The sequence below is a fragment of the Dipodomys merriami genome, unplaced genomic scaffold (assembly GCF_024711535.1).
Source record: "Dipodomys merriami isolate MVZ:Mamm:240054 unplaced genomic scaffold, mDipMer1.0.p SCAF_4, whole genome shotgun sequence".
Lineage (NCBI taxonomy): Eukaryota > Metazoa > Chordata > Mammalia > Rodentia > Heteromyidae > Dipodomys > Dipodomys merriami.
In genome coordinates, this window is record NW_027205603.1 from 21,882,955 (window position 1) to 21,896,814 (window position 13,860).

The 13,860-nt window shown below is 41.6% G+C and overlaps 1 protein-coding gene across 2 annotated transcripts in view; it reads left to right on the forward strand.

Moving 5' to 3' along the window:
- The first annotated feature begins 7,301 nt into the window (after window positions 1–7,301).
- The window catches only part of LOC138805704 (ankyrin repeat domain-containing protein 62-like), a 35,439-nt gene continuing 28,880 nt past the window's right edge, over window positions 7,302–13,860 (forward strand). For both annotated transcript variants that reach the window (XM_069990676.1, XM_069990675.1), the window contains exons 1-3: window positions 7,302–7,699; window positions 10,801–10,915; window positions 11,055–11,228. In XM_069990676.1, the coding sequence (XP_069846777.1) occupies window positions 7,446–7,699; window positions 10,801–10,915; window positions 11,055–11,228 (543 nt within the window). In that variant the 5' untranslated portion in view covers window positions 7,302–7,445. The remainder of the gene's footprint in view (window positions 7,700–10,800; window positions 10,916–11,054; window positions 11,229–13,860) is intronic.

Sequence of the window (13,860 nt, forward strand, 5' to 3'; positions counted from 1 at the left end):
CAAGGACTTATAGCTTCAAAAAGCAGCATTGTTTTAATAAAGACATTAGATCTCAAAAGGAGTGGCAATAAATAATATTAGAACATTTGATGGCATGTTTCCCTTGGCTTTGTATGTTTTGTGTTGCTGTTATTGAAGGTCATAGACTAATTACTATATAATAGAGATAAATTTAATTTGACTCATGGCACTGGAGGCCAGGAAGTACTAGACTGAGGAGCTGAATCTGTTGAGGGTCTTCCTGCTGCACCATAATATCACAAAAGACATCACACATGGCATGAGAGCAAGGGAGAGCCCATCTCTGTTTGTAGGAAAACAACTTCGCAAATAATGATAGCCACTGTGTTAATTTATTAACATTAATTTGTTCATGAGAGCACAGTTCTCATAGCCTGATCTTTTTCTTTTTTCTTTTTTTAATTGTGAAAATACTGTACAGAGGGGTTACAATTACATGGGCAAGATAATGAGTACATTTCTTATCAAGCATTGTAGCCTCTTCCTTTGTTTCCCCTTCCCATCCCTTCCCATCCTCCCCCCGCCCCCCCCCTCCCCTCTACCCCCCGCACCCCGCTCCCTGCACCAAAGTTGTAAAGTTTGTTTTCGACATAACGACTTGTACATCTCATTGTTGCAATGGGTCCACCTGTATCCCGATTTAAATGATTTGTTTTTCCCCTTCCCCTCCACAAATCATACCGACATCAAATACAGTGAAAACATAGCAAGATCTTATTGAAGGCCTCAACTCCTTGCACTGTTGCACTGAGAACTGGATTTCCAACGCACAGACTTAGGTAACTCACACTACAAGACCCCTTTTACCTGGGAGTCTGGTTGGGAACATTATTATAAATAATAACTACATTGTTGTACCATTTTGGGAATTTATTGACATGTTCAGCTACACACTCACTAAATTTTACAATAACCTAGGATTTTTATGTAGGATTACAATGAAATGTGTATGTAATAAGCCTCTGCCATGATACTCCTCATCTGAAGTAGTTTCTCTTTTCAATACAAGTTAATTTGCTTCTTTTATTCCTAATAGATTAAACCTCATGCCCATCTGATTCTTGACGAGATTTTCTAAGTGCTCCATTTCTAAGTGCTCCATTGTAAAATATTATAATTCTCTCAAAACAGTCACAAAGCTCTCTTCAGTAAGTCTGTATTTCTCCTTTGTGGCTAGGAGGTGGAGATACTACAGGTGGTCTTAGAATATCAATACCAACCCAATTACAAACCCTGAGTATGTGGACATAAAAGCCACTGAATCCTCCTTTAACTCAATCACAGTTTGAAATTCATTTGTCCTGGTTGTAAAAGCCACAAGACACCAACACCATATATCTTACTCCAAAACCAGATTTTTATAAATACTTACATATCTATACCTATACTCAGCAAAATAAATGTGCTAATTACACACTCTAACATAGAGCACAGGAATACACACACCTCCGTTGCCATTATTACCATGTGAGCAGGTGTGTGTTAAACAAATGTTCATGGTATGAGGGTACAGAGCACACCATACTCCATGCTTTTGAATAGGATTCATCCAACACTTAGGAATGGTCCTCTTTGTCCAGTAGGTGGCAGGAACAGTCACAGAAACAAGAGCACAGAAACAAGAGCACAGGACCTGAATCCAGAGCTGAGTGATTACTGTCAAAATCCCTCTCCAGTGGGTGGGACTGGCTTTGGGGGTCAAGGGCTGAAGTGTCTGACATCCCCTATGAGGTGTGTCAGCTCACATCCCTATGTCCCTGGGGAAAGTGCTCTTCCAATGGGGATGTAAAAACCAGATTGGCAAGGTCTTTGACACAGGGGAAGATATCTATCTTTCAAAATCCTTCCTTCAGTCTTGCAAATCCTCTCCCCTCATCTGCTCTAAGGCTTCATGCTGGCAGGGTTTGTTTGTGCTAGGAAGGAGGGTGGGGCCCAGGAAGCAGTTATGTGCCTGGGAGGAAGGTGAGGCCCAGGAAGCAGCTAGGAATTCCAGCTACTAGGGAGCTGAGTGGACTGGGCAGCCCTCAGCATGTGTCTTGTGTGCTCTCAGTAGTTAATAACTTTCATCTCTCTTGGCAGGATTGACTGGAGGCTCCCTGGGTGTCACTCACAATGATCATGTAAGAAGGAAAGATGAGACCTTTTCTGTACTTGCCACAAGGCCACTGGGGTCATCTAAGAGATTTGGGTCATAATTCATAAAGTCTGCCAGGTCACTGCCTGTGTCAGAGCTCCCCTAGCTAGGCCTAAGGAGAGGCTGAGGTGGCTCAGGTATGAAACTAGAAGGAGGAGATGGAGTTTATAGTAATTGTCTGGGCTTTGAAGGTATTTGTGGGTAACCGGGACTGGGTATGGAAAGAGTCTTTCTGATGGATGAGTAGAATTCCATTGTGTATTTATATCACAATTTCTTGATCCATTCATCCACTGAGGGGCATCTGGTTTGAGTCCATATCTTGGTTATGGTAAACAATGCTGCATTGAACATGGTTGTGTTGGTGGCTTTATTCATCCATCAAATAGCATGGTATTGCACCATTTTTAAAGCCATGGAAAGATTTGGCAAAGTAAGCCAGAAACATAAGCAAAAAAACATAAGCTGCATGTTTTCCCTCATATATATACATATGTATATGTATATATATGTACAAATACTAGGACATGATAAATTATGCAGAACTTTATTCACACACTGAGGTCAAAGGAGTTATGCATAATAGTGATTGAGAAAGGCTCAAGGCTGTATGCAGAGGATCATATAAAATAATTGTTCAATGAAATGAACTCCAAGGAAAGGAAACAAGACACATATTTTTAGTGGCTGTGGTTGCTGCTGTTTTCCTTTTGTCTTGTTCGTTAGTTTGTATTTGGAAGAGTAAGGGAGGGCACAGAAAAGGTGTGACAAGGGTGAAAAGTACAACAGTGGTACTCACTGTTGAACTGGATAGCTTGTGGTTGGGGCAGGAGGAAAAAATTGGGAGAGACTGTCGGAAGGGGAGACATGGTTCCAAAAGAGTTGTACTCATTACTCATCACCTGATTCATGTAGCCATGACCCCTCTGTATATCAACTCTACATGTAGTAGGAAGAACCCTACTTAGGCAGGCAAGCCCACCTAGCCGTCTGGAGTGACAGAGCCCACTGCAACAAAATTGTTAATAAAGAAGGCTGGAGAGAGGGGTTGGAGGTGGTCAGGCCCAAGCCGAACCCAGTAGCGGCCTCCACTCCTCTACTGGTCAGCGGGGGGTGCGGTCTCCTCTGAGAGGCTGCTGTCCAAACAGACCGGCGGCCCTCATGGCTCTTATACCTACTCCTGTCCCAAGCCACAGCCCTAGAGAGATCATGTGGGGAGAGCAAGATACAAAAGCCACTGTGGAGGGGAGCCACGAGGTCTTTACTGCATGACTTCAGGGAATTGTTACCAAAATTCTGTGGGAGTGCATTAATTTTGCAAAGTGATAAATGCTACATGCTATTCTGGGTTTACACTGTCCTAGAACTCACCTTCCTTCCCTGAACATTTTGTCCTTCATACCCTTAGGACTCCATTGAAGAGAGGCTCTGTGGCCTAAAGCTTATTTATGTGTGATATACTGGACCTTGCTTAGTCCCATGACTGAGTGGGTATTAGTTGATTGTCCACTCTCGCATATAATAAAGAACTTTAAATATAAAATTCCCAAAGAATAAGCTTCAGAAATTTGAGCAGAATCTTTTAAACTTGGGATAAACCATGAAGAGGGCTCAGAAGAAATCTACCTAGACACTCTCAATTACAGGAGGCTGGGCTACTCACTCAGCAAGACTTCTAACGTGTACACACTGAGGAGCTGAGATGTGCAAATTCTTGTATGTTGTAGGATTATATGAAGCAAACTTTTAAAAGCTTAAATACTAAAACCTGACTGGATTGATAGTTTTGTTTGTATTACATTTGAAAAAAATATCCTTATAGATGATATAAGTCTTCCACCCAAGGTTGGTTTTTTTTTTTTCTTTTGGCCAGTCCTGGGGCTTGGACTTGGGGCCTGGGCACTGTCCCTGAGCTCTTTTGCTCAGGAGCTAGAGTTCTACCACTTGAGCCACAGCGCCATGTCTGTCTTTTTTCTGTTTATATGGTACTGAGGAATCAAACCTAGGGCTTCATGCATGCTAGGCAAGCACTCTACCACTAAGCCACATCCCTAGCCCCCACACAAGTTTTTACTCATTTATTTAGGCAATGTAAACAAAAAGCCTCGAAAAACATGTAACAAAAACTTTGCGCTTCCCACAAATTCCAAATTTAGGTACAATATTTTTAATCTGATGGGCACTGCTGTGCAACTAGAGCCAAATTACAACTTGGAACCAAGCATCTTCCTCTAAAGGGATCCTGACCTAGGCCATTCCTACAGGAACTGCCATACAGAACAGCTCTGATCTCTGACACACTGAGCAGAGAGCTCTCTTCCCCCTCCCCTTTCTCTCCCTCAGATTTTATTTTATTTATTTATTTAATTAATTAATTTATTTTATCGGTCATGGGGCCTGAACTCTGGGCCTGAGAGCTGTCCCTCGGCTCTTCAGCTCAAGGTAGTGCTCTACCACTTGAGCTACAGCACCACTTCTGGCTTTTTCTGCTTATGTGGTGCTGAGGAATCGAACCCAGGGCCTCATGCATGCAAGGCAAGCACTCTACCACTGAGCCACCTTCCCAGCGCAAATCTCCCTCAGATTTTAGAGGACCCAAATCTCCAAGTTAAATGTTCTGGGTCTCCTGATAGGATGATTTGAGATATGTATTTACACAATTTATAATCTGTTCTTGTAATATATACACATATAATATCCTATTCTTTCTTTCTTTTTTCTTTTTGCTTATGTGGTACTCAGGAATCGAACCCAGGACCTCAGGCATGCAAGGCAATCTCCTTCCCAGCCCCCAGTCCTATTCTTTCTTATATTACCTTTCCCTCTGTAATTTGACAGAAGACAACAATTACCTTAGGCTTTTTAGAGATGGCAGCATTAGGGTTCAGGGAGCTTAACCCAATTTCTCTTCACTTGATTCCTTCATTATAGAATACAAGTTTTTGCTGTTGTTGTTTCTTTTTTTGTTTTTCTTTTGTTATTATTATTTTTCTTCTCCTTCACCCTCATTTTTATTCTCCACTGCACTCATTCCCTGACCTCTTATCCTTCTTTTCTTCTCTAACTCCCCTAAAACTTATAACCATCTCACTCATATATACCCCTGAAAACTACCCCTCCCCATCCGAATCTTACTTCACAACCTCAAGACTTTCATCTAATAGTCAGATTTTAAGAGTACAATTCCACAGCACAACTAAACCCTACATCTCCTGTCAAAGTACCATACAAAACCTGAACTTAAAGAGGGACTTCTCAGATGAAGAAAAAAGAATGGCCGATAGACTCATGCAGAAGTATTCAACATCCCTGGCCATAAAAGAAATGCAACTCAAAACAACGTTGAGATTCCACCTCACTCCAGTTAGAATGGCCAGTACCAGGAAAACCAGCAATAACAAATGCTATCAGGGATATGGCCAAAAAGGAACTCTATTACACTGTTGGTGGGAATGTAAACTCCTTCAACTACTCTGAACAGCAATATGGCAGTTCCTTAAAAGACAAAACACAGAGCTTCCCTATGACCCAGCAATCCCACTCCTGGGCATTTATCCAATGGCCCACAAAACAGGCCACACTAAAGCCACCAGCATAGTCATGTTCATTGCAACATTCCAAGATATTGAATCAACCTAGATGTCCCTCAGTGGAGGAACAGATCAAGAAAATATGGTAATACACACAATGGAATTCTACTCATCCATCAGAAAGTATGATATTGTATCATTTGTAAGGAAATGGAAACATTAGGAAAAAGCCATATTAAACAAAGTCAGCCAGAGCATGGTTTCCCTCATCTGTGGTAACTAGAATGTGCCTATAAATCTTTAAGTAAGCATACTGAATAATTAAAACACCCATGGGCTGGGAAGGTGGCTCAATGGTAGAATGCTTGCCTTGTGTGTATGAGGCCCTGGGTTTGATTCCTTAGCACCACATAAGCAGAAAAAGCCAGAAGTGGTGCTGTGGCTCAAATAATAGAGCACTAGCCTTGAGCTGAAGAGCTGAGGGACAGCACCCAGGCCCAGAGTTCAGGTCCCACGACTGACAACACACACACACACACACACACACACACACACACACACACACACATTGGGACATGATAAACTATACAAAAATCTAGTCATTCACACACACCGAGGCCAAAGGAATGGTGAATAAAGGCACAATTGCTATGTGAAGATGATCTTATAAAATAATATTTTATTAAATGAACTCGAAGAAAAGGAAACAGGAAACATTTTAGATGTGATTGTTGCTGTTTTTGTTTCCTCTTCCTTTTGTCTTGTATGCTTGCTTGTATTTGGGAAGTTAAGAGAGGACCCATAAAAGGTGGAAACAAAGAAGAACAAATACAACAGTGATACTCACTAGACATGTAGAAAATGAACTGGATATCTTGTAGGCAGGGACAGGAGGGAAAAACTGTGTGAGATTGATGGAGAGACATGGTTCCAAAAGAATTGTACTCATTACTCATTACCTGATTCATGTAAGTATAACCCTCTGAATATTAACTCTTCAATAACAACAACAACAACAAAACCCAAGCGGCAATCCACGTTTGCCAACACTTCCATCAAGTCTGCCCAAGTAAAATATGACTCTAAAGTCTGAATGATCATCCTTATTGCACCTCCAGAGGGACAATTCAAGACTTAGGAAAGCATGCATTACAAACTGGAAGCAGCTACTGTCTCTGATCCCAAGGAAAAGTAAGGCTGAGGCACTGGCATCAGCTGCTGACCAGGTCCCCTGCAAAGGCAACAGAATGCACAGGTGAATACTGTGCAGAACTTGACTCTAGGCAAGCAGAGGGTGCCCAGAGTCCAGACCCTGGACGAGAGCGAGCTATCAGTGTTAAGATCCTCAGGGGTTTCTGTGCCAGCCAGATGGCTGAGGGAAAGACCCAGGACATCCTTGCCCAGGTATAGCAGCAGCGCCAGAAGAACAGGCAACCAGGGTCAGGCACGACCTGGGCACCATGGAGAGCTGAGAGGTCAGGGGCTGCATGCGCACGCAGAGCGCTCTTGGCTAATGGTCTGTCCCGAGACCATGTGGAGCGCGCTGGTGCTCGCTACTCCATCTCCATTTCAGCAGTGCCTGGCAACAAGCGCGTGCCTGGCGACAAGCACCTGCCCGTTGGCCGGTGCTGATCCACCACGCTGCCCTCTCGGAGAGCTGTGGACAGGTTTGGTTGGCTCACTTGTAAGCAGGAGCATTTGGGGTTAGTCATGAAAGCTGAGGGTAAGCGAAGGCGCTTGTGAGGCTAGAAATCGAAGTGATGAAGAAGAGCTCTGCCTTGGGGTCCCAGGACCCGGAGGAGCCCCCTTTCTCCACCACCCGGCGGCGCAGGAACCTCCTGTGCTGTCGGAGTGACTCAGAGGATGATGATAGATTTGACTCTTCCAGAAGCCTCACCCAGTACAAAGCCAGCAAAAAGATGCACAAGGCGGCGAGTGCGGGCGATGTGGACAAAGTGCGCAGAATGCTGCATCGTGGGAAAATCGACGTGAACGCCAAAGACAAGAACAACAGGTCAGAAGGCCAGGCTGAGGGCTGCAGTTGAATGCAGACCTGGCAGGGCGCTGAAATGGCCCCTCCCAGGTGTGCGAGGAAGGACACGGAAATCAGGCTCTGCCTTTCCGGGGAAGCTGGGCTTTCTTCCTCCATGGGCTCCTCAGCACACAGGTAGCGCCTGGGCCCCTGGGAGGTGGACAGAGCTCAGCTGTCTTCTTCACGAGGTGCTACTCAAGATCAACACTGGCCAGCATCTGGGTTCCCTTATAACTCCCCTTATAAAGAATGTCAAAAATATTACTTAAAAGTGATGACAGGAAGAAAATTTAATGGCCACAGCATTTGATTTTAACATACACGGCTTAAACAGCCTAAGGTATGAACATTGCAGAAAGGTGCACAAGGGGAACTATGTCTCCTGTAATAGTCTACTACTGGTCTCAAAGCTTTTGGAATAAAATCCAGTACCTACTTAGCTCTGTGAACACTAATATGTATGTGTTGTTCACAGTGAGAGCATGCAAAGAAATTTTGAATTGGGAAGGTCGGTTCCTTTATTTTTTCACTCACCAGACAGGAGACCATTTAGTAGTGCTATCTACACCACTCAGTAGAATGTTGGTGTTTCTTCTAAACTCTGCCACGCAATAGTTGGTGAAATTCAAGGGGTTATCAGGCTCAGCCCGATCAGCCAATCAAGGCAAGACCCTGGTAGCCATCACCTATGACTGCAGGTTGCTGGTGCACCTCCAGTTCCTGCTTCACCCATTGCCACATTCACAGAGCACCCACTAGGTGACCTATTTTTGTCCCAGTAGGAGCTCCTTGTATCCTGGTCAGTTACTACTAGTGGACTAATAGTATCAGTGTTACCCATGCTGATTGTAACTTTGAGGATGAGGGTGAGTAAATGTCAGGACATACACATTTACCCTTGTTTGTCTCTAAATATGCCAATTATTTTTCACAAAAGAAGGATTTATTATCTAGACAGATGAATGAATGAAGTGGAATAGAAAATCCAGAAATGCAAAAACATGTAGGTAAGGATTTAGAGCTTGGCATTAGAGAAACTCAATATTAGTAGAAAACCATAATTTAATCATTAGTGGAAAAGACTTAACTTTTGAAGACAATCACTTGGCTTTTTTTTTTTCATTTACTTTGTCAGTTCTGGGGAGATAACTCAAAGCCTGGTACAGGCTAGCCAAGAGGCTTGCCACCGGTTTACATATGCAACCCTTCAAAACTAGTTTATTTTTGCAGCAAGTGAAATTCTATATGGAGTGTAGAGGAAAAATTGTACCTGCTGGGAAACGACATAAAAAGAAGCTAGAAGAACCTGTCATTGCACATATAAACACATTGATGGTGCCAAGACCTACCTTGGAATGAGCATGCTCCCCCTTTTTTTAATTGTTCTGCTGTTTAATCCTCAGACTTGAAGCATGCTGAGTACTCACTCTGTCACAGAGCTACAGAGAAGAGGTGACAGTGCTCAGAATTCATTGTACTATTTAATATTAATTTAAAATATTTTGTAAAACTAATTAATGAAGGAAAAAAGAAAAGAAATAAAACAGCCTGCTGGAATTTGTGGCACTGACCTTTATCCCAGCACCTGGCATACTGACACAAGAAGATCAGAATGGGCTGGGAAGGTGGCTCAATGGTAGAGTGCTTGCCTTGCATCCATGAGACACTGGGTTCAATTCCTTAGCACCACATAAGCAGAGAAAACTGGAAGTGGCGCTGTGGCTCAAATGGTAGAGCGCTAGCCTTGAGCTGAAGAGCTGAGGGACAGCGCCCAGGCCCAGAGTTCAAGCCCCATGACCGACCAAAAAACCCAAAAAACCAAGACTGGAATATCAAGCTAACATGGGCTACTGAGAAAGTGTCTGAATGAAAAGGAAAAGCATAACAATCATGTGAAATAAAGTTAAAAGAAGAACCTCATACTTGCATAATATTTACTATGTATGCGTATGTGTCAGTGGTCTACTGTATCTTCATCTTTTTAGAAAATGCTTCATCTTTCATTCTGTATATTACGACTCTTAAAAGACATTCCCAACTATGTTGTAAGCCTTTTTGCCAAGACAATATTTGTACTATTTGACTAAGGGAATATATGGGTAGTACACATAGTAATAAGTATAAAATCTTACAGAGGAGTTGGTGTTATAAGCTCAGAGCTGATCTAATTGCTTTGTGTAGATTTTCAGGTATGGGTCCACAGTGTTGTCTTGGAACCATGACATAGGCTGAGAGATATCTATTAAGTAAAAGAGTTTAGCAGAGTGCTGGTGGCTTACACCTGTAATCCTAGCTACTCAGGAGGCTGAGATCTGAGGATCGCAGTTCAAAGCCTGCCCAGGCAGGAAAGTCCATGAGACTCTTATCTCCAATAAATCACCAAAAACTGGAAGTGGTGCTATGGCTCAAGTGGTAGAATAATCTCCTTGAGCTGAAGAGCTCAGGAAAGTGCCCAGACCCAAAGTTCAAGCCCCACGACTGACAAGAAAAAAAAAGTTTGAAGGAATTTTAAATTCTAAATTAAATGAAATCCCCTAGGCCCAGGAGGCTAATGCCTGTAATTTTAGCTACTCAGGATGCTGAGATCTAAGTATTGAGGTTTAAAGCCAGCTTTGGCAGGAAAGTTGGTGAGACTCTTATCTCTCATTAGCCTGGAAAAAAACAAAAAGTGAAGCTAGAGTTCAAGTGGTGGAGTGCTACCCTTTTGTTGAACTCAGGCCTGAGTTCATACACACACATCCAAATTAAATTAACTCTAAGACACTGCTAACTCTATTCCAGTAAGCTACTTGGGCCATAAATACAGGCAGAGTGCTTATTTTTCTTGTCCACAGGAGATCCAGGGCAATCCTCAAGAACACATATACACATTGCACATATGCATACATAAAATAGTTAGGTTGTTATGCCTTTGGTTGTAAGAAATAAGAGCAAATAAGCATTAGACTTTTTTTCCCCAGGAAACAATATATGTTTTGAAGACTGGTGAATGACATGCTGCTTCATGTCTACACTGACATGAATAAGGCTGTGGTTTCAGATCATGTTCTGCAATGTCCTAAACAGCTCTCTCAACTTCACAGGTCTGCTCTGCATTATGCATGTGCCTATGGACACCCCGAAGTGGTGACCCTACTAATGGAAATGAATTGTGATATTGATGTTTATGATAGTGACAACAACACAGCTCTGATGAAGGTATCTAGTAGCCAACAATTTCCACCTGAGATAGATTTGTTTAACTGTACAATATCAGTGCATCTACTTCATTTAACTAGAAATAACTTTGAAAACACACTATGAACTGACAACCTGTTTCCTGTTACCATCCCAACAGGCTTCTCAATTGCAGCAGGAGGAATGTACAAGTATTCTGCTGGAACATGGTGCTGACCCAAACAGGAAAGATGCCAATGGCAACACTGCTCTCCACCACGCCATTTCTGTGGGGAACATGAAAATAGCTGCTAAACTGATTTCATACGGTGCAGAAACATATGGTATTAACAAGGTATACATCACCAAAATGTATTTACTTATGTCAGTCATGGGACATGAACTCTGGGCCTGTGCACTGTCTCTCAGCTCTTCAGCTCAAGGCTAGTGCTCTACCACTTGAGCCACAGCGCCACTTCTGGTTTCCTGGTGGTTAATTGGAGATAAGAGTCTCATGGACTTTCCTGCCCGGGCTGGCTGTGAACTGCAATCCTCAGATCTCAGTCTCCTGAGTAGCTAGGATTACAGGCAGCTGGCCAAAATTTATTCTTGAAGTGTTTAAAATTCGTTTAAACATCTAAACATCTCCACAAACACATACACACATAGTCATGCACACATATGTACATATGTTTTAACTATGATAGAGATAGAAAATATAGAGATATTTATATTGCTCTTCATATAAGCACACATATATGCAATTTTATATCTGTTTACATTCCATATAGAAGTATTCACATTTGCCCATATTTCAATGCTAAAGCATTTCCAAAGGAAATAATTTGAGAGATTTCACTTATGCCATGATATTTTGCAAGAAATAGGAAATGGCACATTTATCTTGTTTTCATGGAAAATGTTTGTTAAACTTGAATATGAACAAGAATTAATAGTGAAATCCTAACAAAATCAACACCAGGAAACGAGTAAGTACATCCAAGTGGATAGTGGGGTAAAGGAAGGAGGTAGATGGATGAAGTGGGGAAGGGCAGGCAGAATGTAGTCAAGAATTCCTTGAGAGAAGGGTAGGGTTAAGGAGGGTGAGAATATTGAAAATGTTGACACTGGTAAGAGGCATTGCACTAATAAACTCCTTTGTTATATGACACCTCCTTTGTACAGCTACTTAAAGATAATAAAAGTTAGCTTCCTCGTATTCAAAGTGCTTTTAGCCACAGTCTTTTTTTCTCCTTCTTAGTATAAAATAATTTGGAAAAAAAAAACCAAACTCAAAACCTTGGAAATAAGCTTAATCATAAAACTCCAACCAAACAAACAATTGAACAAAATAAAATTTCCAGTCCATGAAAGTTCTGTTTTGAGGTACAGGTTTCACCACACAGAGCTCTGTCTTAAGTTCAGGCTGCAGAAACAGAAATGAAAGATCAGAAATGTGCGGGTCAAGTTGGAAATGATATAATTAAAAATCAACATAAAAAAGAGAATATATCTTGTAAGACTTTTCCACAAACATTTCCAGAATCCTTATATAGATTTAGTGTCAGTCTTCTATTTTGAGTATGATAATTCTCCATTTGAGACAAGTTGCAAATATAATCATGCTGAAAAATCAATTTTAGGAAGACTCTTTTTACCAGGCTAAGTGACTAGTTGGAATACAATGGATATCTGAGGAATGGTAAACTAGTATTTTGGCATGTTGTCTTTCCCTAGAGGAAAGACATTTTTTTCCTCCATTTTTTTTTATTGTAAAGATACTGTTAGAGGGGTTACAGTTACATGAGTAAGGTAATGAGTACATTTCCTATTGAGCATTGTTACTCCCTCCTTTGTTTTTCCCCTACCATCCCTTTCCTCTCAGCTCCCCAATTCCTCCCTTGTGCCCCCCACTACAAGTTGTAAAGTTTGTTTTCAACACAGTGTCTTGTACATCTCATTGTTACAATGGATTAACCTGTATCCTCATTTAAGCATTTTGTTTTTTCCCTTCCACTCCCCAAGTTAGAAAATGTATATACAAGATGCAGGGCACCTGAATCAAATACAGCGACAACAGGGGTTATACCATGGGGGAAGAACATACAAAAGAAACAAAAATATCAGCTGGGTGCAGGTGGCTCATGCCTGTAATCCTAGCCACTCAGGAGGCTGAGATCTGAGGGTCGCAGTTCAAAGCCAGCCCGGGCAAGAAAGTCTGTGAGACTCTTATCTCCAATAAACCACTAGAAAACTGTAAGTGGCACTGTGGCTCATGTGGTAGAGAACTAGCCTTGAGCTGAAGAGCTGAGGGACCCAAGCCCAGAGTTCAAGCCCCATGACTGACAAAAAATAAAAATATAAAAAATAAAAATATCACATAGTATATTAAAACAACAGCGACAAAGATAAAACCTCTTGTGTCCCTATCTTGGGGTTCATTTCACTTAGCATCATCTTACATGGTCATATGTACATAGTTTTTGACCTGAGAAAAAGCCATTTTTTAAACACTTGGTGGTTCTTTTTAAATACAATGTTTTATCACCTTTAAGTATTTGTACAAAATAGTTACCATTCAACAATGTATTTTAAGAAACTAAATTGTACCCCATTTCTTCAAAGTTTAGCTGGCAGATAACAGATAGTTTATAATTTTGAATAATGAATAAAGTTGCACTTCAAATGGAATAGTCTTTGCTTAACCCTTACCCAGGACAGTAAAGGGATTCCAGTTAGTGATTGTTCTTGACTGTATATACTTTGGGGCTGAAATCCCAAGAAATGAAGGGAATTGACCAAGTAGATGAGACACAAGAGTCAAACAACTCTTGTCTGCAGCTCTAATTCTCCTTTTTCAGCATGAAGAAAGACCTAGGCAAAGATTTCAGTGTTTCACCTCTAGGTCTCCGATGAAGTGTCTCATTTATCAAGGCGTTTAGATTTACTAGTCATAAATATTTGAAGATTCAGGAACAATAGCTAGA